Source organism: Caretta caretta, chromosome 3 (genome assembly GCF_965140235.1).
Source record: "Caretta caretta isolate rCarCar2 chromosome 3, rCarCar1.hap1, whole genome shotgun sequence".
Classification (NCBI taxonomy): domain Eukaryota; kingdom Metazoa; phylum Chordata; order Testudines; family Cheloniidae; genus Caretta; species Caretta caretta.
The window spans coordinates 64741673-64758013 of NC_134208.1; the positions used below are offsets into that span (position 1 = coordinate 64741673).

Here is a 16341-nt window from a genome sequence, read left to right on the forward strand (position 1 = left end):
TTTTTTCCCCCTGATTTCAGTCATTGGTGCAACGTGCTGCCTTGTATCACAGTTTGTGGCTAGGGCAGCATTTAAAGATATTTTAATGTAGCTGACCAGTTATCAACTTTCCCTAACTCACATCTCCACAGCTCCCTGACAAGACAAATTATATGTGCATTACATGTAATATGGATAACATTTGGCATTAGACTTTGGTGAACAGATTTGAAAGATTTCATCATGTAAGTTGCATTTTTGCTTATGAAAGCAGATACTTTGACAAAGTTCACACCATATTTTGAAATGATTTTAATTATCGCTTGAAAAACTCTACCATAGTTAACAGCATCGAAGTAAACGCAGCTGGCAAGCACTGTTAGCTTTTCTGTCTGTACATCTTTGGCCTTGTCAGAAATAAAATCAAACAGAACATGCAGTACGTAGTTGTTTTGCTCAACTGTGGACTCATCCGAAATAACTGCAAAAGACTCACATGCGTTAATTTGATACTTCACTTCCTCAAAATGTGTAGCAAAAACCTTAGGAAGGTAGTCCTGTTGTAACTTATTCGCAGTTGGTAAGCAACTGGCATTTTGGGCGATCACGTTTTTCCAGTGGGATATTAGCATTTGCAAACACATCCACAAGTTTCATTCTAGCTAAATGACAGATCTCAGAGCTCTCTGTCATTTTCTTTTTTTTTTAAAAAGAAAAGATGAAATTGTTTTTTTAACTTTTCGTTTACCAGCAATGCACTATGCGCAGCCCTCTTTCTGCCTTGATGAGTTTCCAAGTCTAAGTGGCGCTGAACTGTTGCCTGACGTGTATGATCCAACAAAACATTGCAGTCTGTACAAAGTAGTTTGTCACCATCAGCATGTAGAATTTGGAAGCCAAAATTCTTTCACTTGATCCACTGTATTAATGATTTTAGAGGTTTTTGATTTACTTTGGACACTCATTTTACACTTGTAATTTCACTTGTCTTCCGGTAGGATGCCAATTGAGATTACTATGCTACAAACCTGCCCCAATGTTCGTATCTATCGATCAGTGAGTTGAGCCGAGTGTGATTCACTGCTGTAAAGTGTCAATCAAAAAATTCTCTCAGTTCTTCATCTTTCTTTTTATTTTTATTGAAACAAGCTAACAATTGCATCTGGAAGGATGGGGAGGGCAGTTCTCTGTACAATTACCCCTCTCCCCACAGCTGCAAAACGATAGGGAAAGGAAGCAAGTGGAGGGTGAGGGGGGCAGAGCTACTTGCACCTGGGAGAGGTACCCAACAGCAGGCCTGCAGGGCAAGAGAAAGTCCTGTCCCTCCCAGCCGGTTGGGACTAGCAACCCCTTGCTGGGGCCCCCACAGCACAGGGGAGATTGGACCCACCTCCACTGCCGGAAGCCTCCTCTGGCTGCAGGAAACTCTGGAGCTTCTGCCCAGTCCCAGAGCTTCCTGCAGCAGGGGAAGGTACACAGAGGTGAGTCTGATGTCCTCCCCAAAAGCAGCTGTGCAGGGGAAGGACAAGTCCTGGCCCCCCCAGCCCAGCCAGGATTCTCAGCTAGGAGCCCCTGGTTGGGGCATTGCCAGCAGCATGGGGGAAATCAAACCCATCTCACCAAGCCTCCTCTGTCTGCAGGAACCTCCAAGGCTGCTGCCCAGCCCCAGAGCTTCCTGCAGCGGGGAAGGCACTCAGAGGTGGGTCTTATCCTTCTCCCACCCCCAAAGAGCAGCCGCGCAGGGGAAGGACAAGTCTTGTCCCTCCCTAACCTGGCTGGGACTTGCATTTAGGAGCCCCTGGGCTGGGGCACCTCAACAGCATGGGGGAGATCAGATTTCATGGGGAAGGGCTTATTTCATGGTCTATGAGATGTTTTTCACTGCCGTTAAATTTGCCCTAAATATAGCCTATTCCAACGTAAGTTAAAGAATTAAGCTTTAGTACCACTGTAAGCATTGAAACAGGACCAAGTAATTCAGATATAAATAGCAGTAGGGTAAAAATTCAGGTAATTTCCCCTCATGGGAAAATATTTCAGAGATTCTTCTCATTAAGCAACCCTGTAAATTTCTAATTGAAGAAGTCAAAATCTATATGGCTTTAGTAGGAACAACAACATGTAGCCATGCAACAGACAGAGCATGTCAGACTGGAAAAGTCAAGTTTTCTTCTGATGTTACTATTCTAGAATATAAATGAAGCCATGGAAAATGTGAATGCACAACAGACAAACACAATCATTGAGATCTGGTTCTGAGTACTAATCCAGTATCTCAAATTACAAAAGCGTGGTAAATACAAAGAATCTCTCTCCAATGACCATTAACTGTGAAATACACACACACACCCCTGACAAGTAATAACACTTTACAAAAAATTTCAGGTTACAAAATTTTGGCTGCATCTGCTTAGTGTCTACTTAATTCAAAATGAAGTGAAAGGTACTAAAAAATAAGGTCAGATACACGCAGAGACTTGACGTCGCTAGATTTTAAAACTTACCATTTTTGGGGGTTTAACTTTGGTTTGGTTCCATTTTTCCTGTTGACAACATTAATTTTTCCATTTTCTAGTTTAACTCCATCCAATCTGCAGGCACAAATATTACAAACATCAATTATTATACATTACTGATCGTTATAATGATAAAGAAAAATAGGTTTGAAATTTAGTACCACTTAACATTGTGACCACAAATGAAAGGACAACAAATGCACTTCACAGAAACCTAGGAAGTCTATTAAGAAACGGACTGATCCTTCAGCATAGATATGAAACGGATATCTAAACAGATAAAAACAGATTGCTAGGCTTCTCTCTACCACTTTATTACTCCTATTTATGTATCCTGGTCCAACTGACAGGTGGGCTATACAGGTAGGCTTAGCCATCCGCATGGTGTTTGCTGCTTCTGGGCCATACTTTGAGGCGGTATGGATTATCTTGAGTGTCGAGAGATGTATAGTGTTAGAGATATGCTATGAGGGTTAATTTGTAAATTGGGTGAACACATATGGTGGCTTTATTAGAAGGCTGAGGGACATTTTTGCTTTTAAAATTACTGGGCTCTGTCCAGGCTGTTCTTTTATGTGCACCCAGCTGTGGTAACTGCTTCCTTTTTATGACCACCACACAATGGCTGAGAAAGCTGAACAACAAAGCAGTATGTTAAAATGCAGAGTGGGGGAAATTGGTTTACAAGGGTTTACTGTCCTCAGTCCTTTTGATGATGGTACAGAGAGACACAAGACAGAAAAACAGTATCATGCAGAAATTTGTACAACAGCAGAGATGTTTAATCTCAACTCCACTGGTTTCATCTTGTAATATTATCAGAAACACAAGGCATCAGTTAACAGGGTTCCAGTTCTTTGTTTCATACTGTTTAATGCAAAGTCTGCAGCATCATCCATACAAAGATCAACATCAACCACAGATAAGAGCCATGACTTTATATGTATCACACAAAGGACGAAACATACGGTCAGTCTGAGGCAAGGAGTAATCTGGAAAGCTACATTATTTGCATCTAAACTCAAACACAGGAGGTCCCCACATCTCAAAACAGAGTAGAATCTTGTACAAGATTCCCAGGACAGGATTAAGATGAGACTAGTGCTGAAACACAGCACTTCCTGCACCATAGAAGGCCTAGTGGCTCAGTTGGTAACACATTGCTTTAGCTGAAGAGCAATCTCATAATTCTCTTTTTTCATAGAACCCTCAGTTGCTGGGGGTCAAACTGGGAGTCATGTCTGCCCAAACTACATTGGTAGTTAAAACCTTTCCATTTTTAGACAAGCTTATATATGGTCAGAAAGGGACAAAAAGCAAGCACCAACTAAAGTGGATGCTGCCAAAGAAAAAAAATTGTAACACACCTTATGCTTAAATTACTGAGACCAAATTTCTTTGCAGCACCTTGCAACATTTTTATGGGGTTGACTTCTTCACCAACAACTTTGCCTTTTTTAGAAGACTTGGGTTTGTTCTTCTCTCTTTGATTTACTACATGCACTTGATTACTTCTGTAAACTTCAAATGCAGGCTTTCCATTAACATCTCCACTGAAACTCATTTGATTAAGGTTAGAAATTAAGGTATCTTGATATTCTTCTGTTTTTTCCTTATACAACATTCTTGGTTTGTAACCGTGAGTCAAAAGATCACAAGTGTCCATGTATATGAACTGCAGAAGGTATGTAAACAAATCTTGATGAACCTTCTCTATCATAAAGAGATCACATCCTACAGCATCTTCATCTTTACGATAGACATCTGGAGAATCTAGTCGATTGTCATCTGAAATGAACAGCTTCCTGAAGAAGTCAGAACGCATGGCCAAGATGTACTTGTGCGCAGGGATCATCCTAGTGCCGATCTGAAAAGTCACATCATGGATGTTGTCCATTTCATCTGTTTCCCCTAACAATTTGCCAAAATCCTCAACAAAACTGGATGATGACACACTTGGAATTTCATATAGGCTATAAAGACAAACAGTTATTTTTTATTTGGTTGAATTTTAAATTCTATCATGAGGGTTTTATTTTAAAATGAAGAACCTCAATTTTTTACTATTCTACATTACTATTCAAAGTTTCATACTGTATTCTTTAATATAAAGAAAATTCCTAAACTGATTAAAAGTGCAATATAAAAGCTAGATATTACACAATACTCCATATATAAATATATATTAAAATAATCCTGCGACATTTTTCTAAAGCACCAAATAAAGATAACATTTTTCTCTTCATACAAAAATGTATGGCTTAATATTTATAAAGTTATCAGCAGTATTAGTACTTTGCATGCTACCCATGTCATTTTATTGCAAGGAAGTGCTTGAAGTAATTCAGAAATGTAAGAATCTTTGACACGCTGCATACTGAAGTCCAAAACAAAAATTCACGTTAAACAATATGCTAGATAGTCTAAAATCTAAAAAGAGAGTGCAAGGAGCAGTACATCTTTCAATGTTTCATTTACTCCAACTTTATTTCAAAGATTTAAGTTTTTGTTTAATTTAAAAAACAGATCTACTTCTGTCTTTCAGTTTCTTATATTACAGGGCATCTCTGAGAAACAAGGAACCTGCATGTTAAGAAGGATTTCTATGACACTTTATGGAATGGAGAGTTAAAGTACATTAGAAGGTAGGTTTTAAAGGGGACTTGATTATAAGTGTTTGGCTTGAACATTTTGCCTTTGGATAAACTAAGGGCTAGGTCTATCTATATCGCTTAGGGGTGTGGAAAAAAAAAATCACACCTCTAATACACAGTTAAACTGACCTAAGCACCGTGTACACTGTGGCTAGCCCAATGAAAGAATTATTTTGTCAACCTCGTTACTGCCATCTCAAGACTAGTGGATTCACTACAGCAACGAAAGAACCTTTCTGTCGCTGTAGTATGTGTCTACACTGCAAAGTTTCTAGTGTAGACATTCCCTAATTAATGGCTTTTTCCTTAAACAACCTCTACATAGTTGTCTACAAGTAAGTGCTAAGCCAAAATGACCGTATTTACTATGATCTCTGCAGTAGCCAAAGATGGTCCTCTGTAAAGCAGAAATTTTAATTGAAACTGAAGACAAAACAAGACTTAATGGAACAGAAAAATACTTTACACCCACAACCCCCTCAGTACTTTCAGTAATTGAAGTTACAGCCATAGATATCTGAAATATACCTTGTTTTAGGATCTGACTGTAAAACAGCAAAGTTACATCCATTAGGATCTGTGGTAACACTAACAGCTCTGTGGACAAAAGCAAGCTTCTCAAGTCGAATTCTTTCAAATACACTGTTTGTATCATAGTGACAAGACACATCATATGAGGAATTCTGAAGACTTGATACAACCTCTGTTAAAAAAGAGATGTTGGAAAAACATGGAAGGGTCAAACTAATTAAGATTTAACTGATAAAACAAAGGACAAAATTAATTACTGGTGTGAGTCCACTGAGTTGAGGTCAACAGAGTTACAACAGAGATCAGACTGAAGACTTTGGCCCAAATAGCGTTGACTGCAATCAGGAATGGCATGCCTAAAGAGATAAGCCTACCTAGATTCTGATCCCTGGACTTGGGAGATCTCCCACCCAATGAGTACTCATCCAACCCAACCCTCCTCATTTTGTGAGATATCACACCCAAGATGGCATTGCTATGGATTAAATGAAGCATACTCTGCTTTTTCTATTGTACTTCAGTTACAACACTAGTAAGATATAGTACACAAAATGTCCCTTTAGTATTTTCATGGTATATCTTCAGTTTGGAAAACTTAAAAGAAATTATTTTATTAATTATAAATTTGTGGCAAGTGAATTCTGAATAATGAACATTGGGGAATATTACTAAAATATTTCATTCCATTTCTGCTTAAAAAGATATTAAAATTATGTGCTTCTTAAACTGTAGTCTTAGGCAGAATGCAAGAACGCTATTAATACACAACAAACAAAATGAAAATCTTTCTGCCTATCCAAAATCTTTCTACCTTTATAGGGTCACCAGTCCAGCACAAGGCCAGGGAGAGTGAACCCAAACTACAAAGGCCTTTGGTTCAACGTCTTTCAAGAATAAAGATATTTTAGTGCATTATGGAACTGTAAGACCAGACCAGCACTAAGACAGACCAGTGCACGATACGTTGCTATGTGGAAGGTCCAAATTAAACAGATTCCCTTGTTCTGACACTTTACAGAGCTAGAAGAACAGAGATGAGGAGGAAGAATTACCATGACATGTGACCTTCTTGGAAAGTAGAAAAGCAAAAAAGGAAACCTGATGGGTTAACTCAGTGTTTTGAGGAGGGAAGGAAACACCTTGCAATGAAGGAATGCAAGATTGGAGGCTTAAAACTGAAATAGTAAATTGGAAATTAAGGTCATGGAAATGTGATATGGCATTCATCTGTAGGCCATAAAAATCCAAACCCATCCAGCTTGGTGGTAACAAAGCAGTTACCATCTGTGGACTTTCAGTTGGTCCATGTGAACAGAGCTGATTTTTTCAATCAATTCCTATGGAACAGGTGTTTGCAATTACAAAAAACAACTTCCTACTGCTGGGACCCTTAGTCAGCAGATTCAGCTAAGAATACAAGGATTGAATTCTTCTGGAAACTGAACTACATGCTGATCTATATAAGCAGTGTCCATGAAACAAGATAAAGTTACCCTAGCAGGGCAATGTGAAGAAGCACATACTCTTTTCACTTGTATCAATTCTTTACAGACAGGAGGACCCAATGCTGTACATCCAGTACATTTCAGGATCACTAACATTCACATAAGCGTTGGACACTTATGACTCTTTTCACCATGAGTTATTCAGGATACAGATTGTGCACCAGAAGCTCACTGTAAACTGAGAGGAACAAGTTAAACTGAACATGGCGGGGCAAACAAAAAACAATAGCAAAAACACTAAACTAGCTGAACAGTGCCAACTCTCTCCTATTTCTTTTATCTATCTGTCAGTCATGGAGGAAGTAGAGATAGCCCATCACATACTACCAATAAATCAGGCAGATTGTATAAGGGAAAATTCCCTCTCCCAATACAAAACCTGAAAAAAATTACAAATGTTGGGTGCGAGAGGAGAGAGAGGGAATGTAAAGATATTTATTGAATTAGAAATCGGTTATAAAACGTAGTCATGTACTTTCAAAAACACCTTAAAAGCATGAACTAACCTTTCTTTTCGGAAGTTTTTTTCCCTCCTTCTACCCACTTTCCTGTAAAGGCGTCACCATCCTGCGTGACAAACATTATTTCATTCCTATTTAAAGCAACGTCAGACATGAAGACTTGGCGGCCATAGACCCATCGACACTGCTTCATAGGACTGTTGGATGACTTCCAGCAAAACACCTAAAATATTAATGGTGAGGTGGAGGGGTTAAAGAGAATTTAGAAACCTACAGAAAAAAGCAAGTCACAGTGATGTGCACTACAGCTTTATTAAACCGGAAGCACATGTTACCTCAAAATTATTGAGGAACAGAGGGAAGATTATGAATTGTTAACAATGCAAGTTTATTTGCAATGAATGATTTATTTCACTGTGAGCAGTAAAGGAAGATGCTCAGATATCAAAAGTTACCTGCCTATTAAAAAAAAAAGCCTTAAACACTTTCTACTAGATAACTTTCCTTGTTTTGATGTTCATACCTACAATTTTTAGTTGCAAGTACCATTCTAAAAACGTAGGAGTCTACTGTTGCTATCTGCATTTTTAGAATAAAGCAGCAGAAAACTGAAGTAATTACTATGAAGTAGCTAGATTATGAAGCAATTAGGATTCCAGTTGTACTTTCCCTCTTTCTTCTTGCACTTCAATAGAACCCAAATGAAATATCTTGTTCAAGGAGAACCAGAAGCATACCAGTCTTTAATGAGGGCAATGCCTACCAAATGACAAGTAGATTCCACCTCTTAGTTATTTAAGTACATTTGTCTTCTAGTTCCTTTGCTTCTAACACCAGGCAACATTCAAAATATATCTATTTTTTTTACAAGAACAAAGATAGTCTAACACATTTCAAGAACACAATATGCCTGTCTTTAACTATCAGACTAACACCACCAAAAAAACCTCAATGCTTTTTTAAACTTTAAGAAGATAAAAACATAAGAATGGTATGACTCAGAACAGTCAATGGCCTTCTAGGCCAATATTCTGTCTTCCAACAGTAGCCAGTGCCAGATGCTCCAGAGGGAATGAACAGAACAGGGCAATTATTGAGCGATCCATCCCGTCATCTAATTCCTGCTTCTGGCAGTCAGAGGTTTACAGACACCCAGAGCATGGGATAACGTCCCTGACTATCTTGGCTAATAGCACTGATGGACTACCCTCTATGAACTTATCTAATTCTTTTTTGAACTCCATTAGAGTTTTCACCTTCACAATAGCCCCTAGCAACGAGTTCCACAGATTGACTGTGCGTTAAGTGAAGAAGTACTTCCTTACATTTTTGTTAAACTTTCTACCTATTAATTTCACTAGGTGACCTCTGGTTCCTGTGTTATGTGAAGGGATAAACAACACTTCCTTGTCACCTCCTCCACACCATTCATGATTTTTATAGATCTCTATCGTATCTACCCTTGGTCATCTCTTTTCAAAACTGACCTGTCCCAGTCTTTTTAATCTCTCCTCATCTGGAAGCTGTTCCACACGCCTAATCATTTTTGTTGTCCTTTTTCCCCCCCACTCTAATATATCTTTTTTGAGATAGGGCAAGTAGAACAGCAAGCTGCATTAAAGGTGTGGGTGTCCCATGGATTTATACAGTGGCATTTTGCTATTTTCTGTCTTATCTATCCCCTTCCTAATTGTTCCTAACATTCTGCTAGCTTTCCTGACTGCCAGTGCACATCAAGCGAATGTTTTCAGAGAACTATCCACAGTGACTCCAAGATCTCTTTCTTCAGTGGGAACAGCTACCCAACGTTTTTTATGTAAAGTTGGGATTATGTTTTCCAATGTACATTAATTTGCATTTATCAACATGAAATTCATCTGCTATTTTGTTGCCCAGTCACCCACGTTTGTGAGATCCCTTTGTAACTGTTCACAGTCAGCCAATTTGGTCTATTTTGAGCAATTTTGTATCATCTGCAAATTTTGCCACTTCACTGTTCACCCCCTTTTCGAGATCATTTATGAATATGTTGAACAGCACAGGTATCAGTACAGACCCTTGGGGAACCCCACTATTTCTCTCTCTCCTTTGTGAAAAATGACCCTTTTAACCAGTTACTGATCCACAAGAGGCCCTTCCCTCTTATTCTATGACTGCTTACTTTGCTTAAGAGCCTTTGGCATGGAACCTTGCCAAAAGCTTTCTGAAAGTCCAAGTACACTATATCAACTGGATCACTCTTGTCCACATGCTTGTAGACTGCCTCAAAGAATTCTAATAGACTGCTGATGCATGATTCTGTTTACAAAAAGCCATGTTGACTCTTCCTAACCATATTGAGTTCATCTATGTGTCTGATAATTCTGTTCTTTACTATAGTTGTAACCAATCTGCCTGGTACTGAAGTGAGTAATTGCCAGGAGCCTTTTATAAAAGTCAGCATTCACATCCATTCATCTGGTACAGAGGCCGATTTAAGTGACAGGTTTCATACTGCAGTTAATAGTTCTGCTATTTGAGTTCCTTCAGAACTCTTGGGTGAATTCCATCTGGTCCCTATTACTTATTACTGTTATATTTATCAATTTGTTCCAAAACCTCCTCTATTGACACCTCAATCTGAGACAGTTCCTCAGATCTGTCAATTCAAAAAAAAAAAAAAATGGCTCAGGTGTGGGAATTTCCCTCACATTCAGTGCAGTGAAGGTTAATGCAAAGAATTCATTTCACTTCTCCACAACCTTCTCTTCCTTGAGTGCCTCTTCAGCACTTTGAACATTCAGTGGCCCCACAAACGTTTTGTTTTACACAGGCCAAGATTACAAAGCAGAATCAGAGATTTGGTTATGATCAAAGATCACCCATGGAACATATTTAAGGCAGGACAGATTTACAGAACTGCAGGTGGGGGAAAGGGGTGGGTGTGACAGTCTGTACCCCTATGTTCACCTCTTTTACAAGACTATGATAAATTCTGTACAAAGTATGGCTTGTGAGGTATAATTCAAAAACTCATTTTGCTGATCATTATTGTCCTGGTAAAATGTGTGTGGCCCCATTGTACGTAAAGTTATAAGATTCCTCTGAACGTTAGTATTAAGACATATTACAAGTCCGGGGAGCAGTCACAAATCCCAGAGACAAAAGACTCAACAAAACCTCAGCCAGGTGTCAACAAAATCAAATGAACCATCTCATGGTTAAGTGGCCATTGTTTGGCAGAAAAGAGGGTGTGTGGGTGGAAAAAAAAATTACATCTTGACAAAAAAAGCAGCTTGGGGTTCCCGTCTACAAAGACTTTCTATCACCTGAACCTCAGGTGGAAATGTTTCTCAAAAGAAGAGAAAGAACTATAAGAAGGGAGATTAGATGCCCTAAATTCTCTCTCCTTTTCTTGCTACCTACGGCATCGACAACACCTAAAGAAAAATTAAGCGACATTAGATTGGGGGAGGGATCCTGACTGCAAGAAATTCATATCAGTAAGCCTGCTGAAACATGTGTTGAAAGAGATCTATGTTCTGAATTCACTTAACTTGTTAAGTTAGGCATTAGTTGCATTTTACTTTTATTTTCTTGTAACCAATAATGACTTTTATGCCTCATTACTAGTAATCACTTAAAAATCTATCTTTCTGAAGTTAATAAATTTGTTTTATTGTTTTATCTGAACCAGTATGATTGGATTGAAGTGTTTGGGAAACTCCATTTGAGATAACAAGATTTGTGCATATCATTTTTTATTCATAAAATGACAGACTTCATATGAACTTGTATTGTCCAGCAGAGCTGGGCAGTACAAGATGAACATTTCTGGGGAAAGTCTGGGACTGGGAATTTGCTGGTGTTCCTCTACAGTGTAATTCAAGAGTGACTGGTAACAGTACTAATATACTATAACTGGGAGTAATTTACATGCTGGAGGCTGTGTGCAAGCAGACCAGAAGTGGTCGCTCTCACAGCAAAGCAGTGTAAAATGCACCCCAGCCTCGGAGAACTGAGGGGATACAGCTAAAATTGGCATAACAATCTGGTGTAAACTGACATAAACACCACTGAAGTAAACAGAGCTATGCTGATTCATATTGGCCCAGCAACTCTATGAATTAGAAGATATTGCAGCCACACTGGTGATCCCACAGGCACAGTAACTTTACGAGTCACATGGCTTACAGCATACATGTGCGCACACATAAACCTCTTGACAAAATATTACCATCTAATTTGAAAGACTAGATGCACCTATCAAAAATCTGCTTTATCCTATAAAAAGAGCTCAGTCATGTTGCAAAAGTGAAGACAGAAAAATGCAGAGAGGAACACCAGTTCAGTTCTGTCCTCTTTATTCTTTATGTGCTGGCACAATTTTAGATTTCTCTTCCACTGCAGCATTTTTGTTAAACAAAAATTTTACAAACACCACTAGATGGTGCTGCAAGTTTAGAATTTGCAGTGAACTAATTCCAGGATGCTTTGAGTTTTCAGGGTTTCTAAGAAGAGTTGCTGTAATATGGAAAGCTTTAGTAAATTCTTCTGCATTGTCATACTAACCAGAAGGTACAATTGTCCGCAATTAAACATATATACTAAGCCATTCATTGGGTATAGCACATAAACTTTTAAGTGTGGTCAGACATACTGTACATTGTATCTCTAAGGTAATGGTTTGAGAGTGGGCTGTAGTCACACTCAGAAACAGAAGAGACACAAACAGAGGTTCTAGCCTGTTGTACACTGTTGCAGTGGTTCATGTGAGAGTATCAACCGTAACACTGGCAGCTGTGTACAAGAGGGATGGACATTTTCAGATAAGGATATTGGCCTCTCTTAACATGGCAATTTAGACCAACATCTGACCAATATTAAGTGTAACATCATGCACTTGTGGCAAACAATGAACACAGAACAAAAAAAAACTAAGGACCTAAAAACCAGTGGCCCACACTTAAGTAACCATTAATTCTCTCAGTACCATACCCAGGTCATCAGGTTCTTTTTCCAATGTCTCGCTCACATTGCTGTCAGCAGAATGAAAGTGATGTGGAACAAGCAGACAGTTCTGTGATGAAATTGAAGGGATGGCAGGAGTGGAGAAGACAGCTTGCAAAGAAACTACAAACCAGGGCAGAGGAGTTCTTAGATAACTGTTCTTTGGGTTAACTTTGATGAATTTTTCAGCCAGATGACACCCACTCAGAATTCAGATGCCATCCTTCTCCCATACCAAAAAGAGAATTCTACTCAGAGAAGTTAAAATACACTTGGGAGCCCCCGTGGTTCTGTTCTCAATTTACCTAGCCCTTTCAATATACTTCTTGTTTCAAAAGAATTAATACATTAGGCAGACAACTTACTCGTCCAGCTTCATCCAGGGCAAGAATGCAAGTCTTTTGACCCCCATTTTCTTTGAGATGTTGAGGATCCATCTTGTATTCCAAATATCCCCCATTAACAAGAACCTTTTTTAGGTTCAGCTGTCTGAATGAACACAAAAGCAAAGATAACATTAATATTTCTTTTACATACAATTGAGATTTTACATTTAGAGAATCACTTTAAAAAGCAGCTAATGTAACATACATAGTTTATTGTTATTGTGATTAATTTTCCCTCGTCGTATATTTACCAGTCCTTAGAAACAAAATATTCTCATGGCTTGAGACATACAGAAGTTGTCTCATGTCCATCCATTCTTCAAAATAGGTTATCTTCATCTCCACAGAGAGAATACCCTCCTATGGTAAAGAACTGATGGACAAGTCAAAAAAGATGAAAATGAACCTCAAGCTCAAGACCCCAGGATAGAATTACAGCTACCTTGTACAGCTATGGCATATTACACTTTAAATAAAAATAATAATAATAATAAAAAAGTTACTTCTGTTGAAAAAAAAAACAACCCACCACATAGCACAATATGAGAACAACAAAATTAGTTACCAATTCATCTTTCCTTTTTGGTGTGTTTCCTCAGCACAAACTGATCCATATGACCAACCTCACCCAGACAGAAGGAAGTAAAAAAGACTCCCCCTACCCTTCCCCAGTAGGCAAACTGGCACACAAAGGTTCTACATGATGACTAAACTGGGCTAGCAGCAGCAGTTTGGATGTGTGTGAGGGAGCTCAGGGCTAGGGCAGGGGGTTGTAATGCAGGGGTGAGGGGGCGACACTTCCTCAGGGAGAGGGGAGGCCTCCCCGGCTCCGACTGGCATGTCTCTGCAGCTCCTAGGTGGAAGGGCCAGGGGGCTCTGTGCGCTACCTGCACCCACACATGCCGTCCCCCACAGCTCCCACTGGCTGTGGTTCCTGGCCAATGGGAGCTGCGGAGCTGGTGCATGTGGTGGGAGCAGCAGAGGAGCCCCCCGACTGCTGCTCTCCCCCTAGGAGATGCAGGGACATGCCGTTGGAGCCAGGTAGGGAGACTGCCAGACCCGCCAACCCTCCCACAGCACCAGCGGGAGTCCCGGGCCGCACACTGCTGCCCCACCCCAGCATGGGTCCCAGGCCATGCAGCACTGCCCACACACACACACACACACACACACACACACCCCCCGCAGCAGGGGTCCTGGGCTGTATGCCACTGCTACCCCCACCCCCACCAGCGCAACCCTGGCCCAAGTTTTAGTTAGTAAAAGTCCTGAACAGGTCACGGGCCATGAATTTTTGTTTACTACTTGTGACTTGTCCACGACTTTTACTAAAAATACCCGTGACTAAAACGTAGCCTTACTTATAGTTTTCACACAGACTCCTGAAAACACTAGAATGCAACACATAAAACTTTATACATTGAAAGATCCATTTTCCTCGAGCTTCAAAAGTTCATACCCATGGCCCATTAATAAAAATTTATTTATTTAAAAATCCATACTTCATCCTTACAGAATTCATCAAGTTTCTGGGTGGATAAAATTGATTTAAAAAAAAAATTAGATTCTTTTAAATTGAAATACTTTTCTTTTAAAAAATAAGTGTTTTAATTTTCATAATTTAAAATTTTATTTTATTAAAGTAATTTAAGTAAATAAAAAAATATTGTGCATGAATAAATCCTCCTCAAGATGTTGCTTTACTTATATACAAAAAAAATCAGGGGAAAACATCTTTAACTTTTGAGGTTAACTTTATGTATGTGTCACAATATCATGTACTGCATTAAGTATCTATATATTATTTTCAGTTTTTACAACATAATGAATGCTAGTATGTATTTCTTCAAATGTCTTTCATTTTGTTGGGCAGAAAAGCTTATTCCTCAGTTACTTTTGGTTTCAGTTCAGCTAGCAGGTGCAGGGATCACATTTTCTTCATTTTCAATAGTTTAAAGTTGAGAAACCAATTGAGAGTTTAAAAAGCAGGAAAGTTTGTTTTGTTCTTCCACTATATTAATAAAAGCCACATGGTGGAGGATCAGATTCACTAATTCTAAGAACTTGAACAATTCCATCCAGATTTTCCAAGGTTTTGAGGCACCTTAAAATACAGGATTTTCAAATGCGCCTAAACCAGTTAGGCTCCTAACTTTCTTTGTTTCTAGTCACCATGGGTCAGGTTTTGAAGGTTCTTAGGTGCTGATGAAAATCCCAATGGTATCTAAGCAGGTAACTCCCATTGATTTAGGTGCATTTTAAGGCAAAGAAACTTCACAAATCTGGCCCATGGTGACCAGAAAAAATCCATCAACTACAGTAACTACAGTTAATACCTCCTTTGTTAATTTTACACTTTTTTATGACATTTCTTTACTAGATCTTTTTTTAACTTGGATTTGTGCCAAGCTAAATTTAGACGGACATTGGAATTCAAATAATATACACACAAACAATATTTTAAGAGTTTTATTTGACCTTTAATGTGCCAAGTACATAGGAAAGTAAGTTTATAAAAATCTGTTGTTTATTAAATCAGTTTTAAATGCAATCTGAATAAATCTATGTTAAAGCTATAGAATTGCTTAAATAAATATGTATAGATATAGTGAAAACTTCCTGGTGAGCACAAGTACCCAATTTATAATTTAAAGGCTACATTTGGTTGAAAATCTACATTTTTAATGGTTATACCAACCAAATGAGAATTAACCTTTCTTTAGGAAAATAACTAAAAATCATTTATTTTAAATTGATTTAAAGTAAATAAACCCTGACAAATTTTTAAACTACTTTCTTCTCCCCGTTCTAAATTAGAAGGGATTTTAAAAGGGTTTACATATAAGTATGGAAGTTTCTCCATCATCATCAAATTGAGAAATAAGACTGAGGATTCAAAAATGACAGCTGCTGGAAGAGAAAATTAAGAGTAACCATTTGGCTAGAACAAAAGGAAGCTTCTCTTAATGTTTTCCCCCGCATCTGATTTTCCTGCATCTGCAACCGTCACAGATTTGTTTCATTTAAATATTCAGTAATTAAAAGTATCCGCAAAAAGAAAAGGAGTACTTGTGGCACCTTAGAGACTAACACGTTTATTTGAACATAAGCTTTCGTGAGCTACAGCTCACTTCATAGCTGTAGCTCACGAAAGCTTATGTTCAAATAAACGTGTTAGTCTCTAAGGTGCCACAAGTACTCCTTTTCTTTTTGCGGATACAGACTAACACGGCTGCTACTCTAAAAGTATCTAATTATACATACTCTAATTTCTAGAAGCCTTTTTAACAGTTGTATTTTAACTCAGCTATTAGCATATG

General features: G+C 38.6%; 1 protein-coding gene across 3 annotated transcripts in view; it reads right to left on the minus strand.

Annotated features, from left to right (window-relative positions):
- IBTK (inhibitor of Bruton tyrosine kinase) overlaps positions 1-16341 on the minus strand; it is a 94753-nt gene that overhangs the window by 52513 nt on the left and 25899 nt on the right. For all 3 annotated transcript variants that reach the window (XM_048845149.2, XM_048845150.2, XM_048845148.2), the window contains 5 exons: positions 13001-13124; positions 7692-7869; positions 5678-5852; positions 3863-4468; positions 2484-2570 (listed from right to left, as the gene is read on the minus strand). In XM_048845149.2, coding sequence (XP_048701106.2) covers positions 2484-2570; positions 3863-4468; positions 5678-5852; positions 7692-7869; positions 13001-13124 — 1170 coding nt within the window. The remainder of the gene's footprint in view (positions 1-2483; positions 2571-3862; positions 4469-5677; positions 5853-7691; positions 7870-13000; positions 13125-16341) is intronic.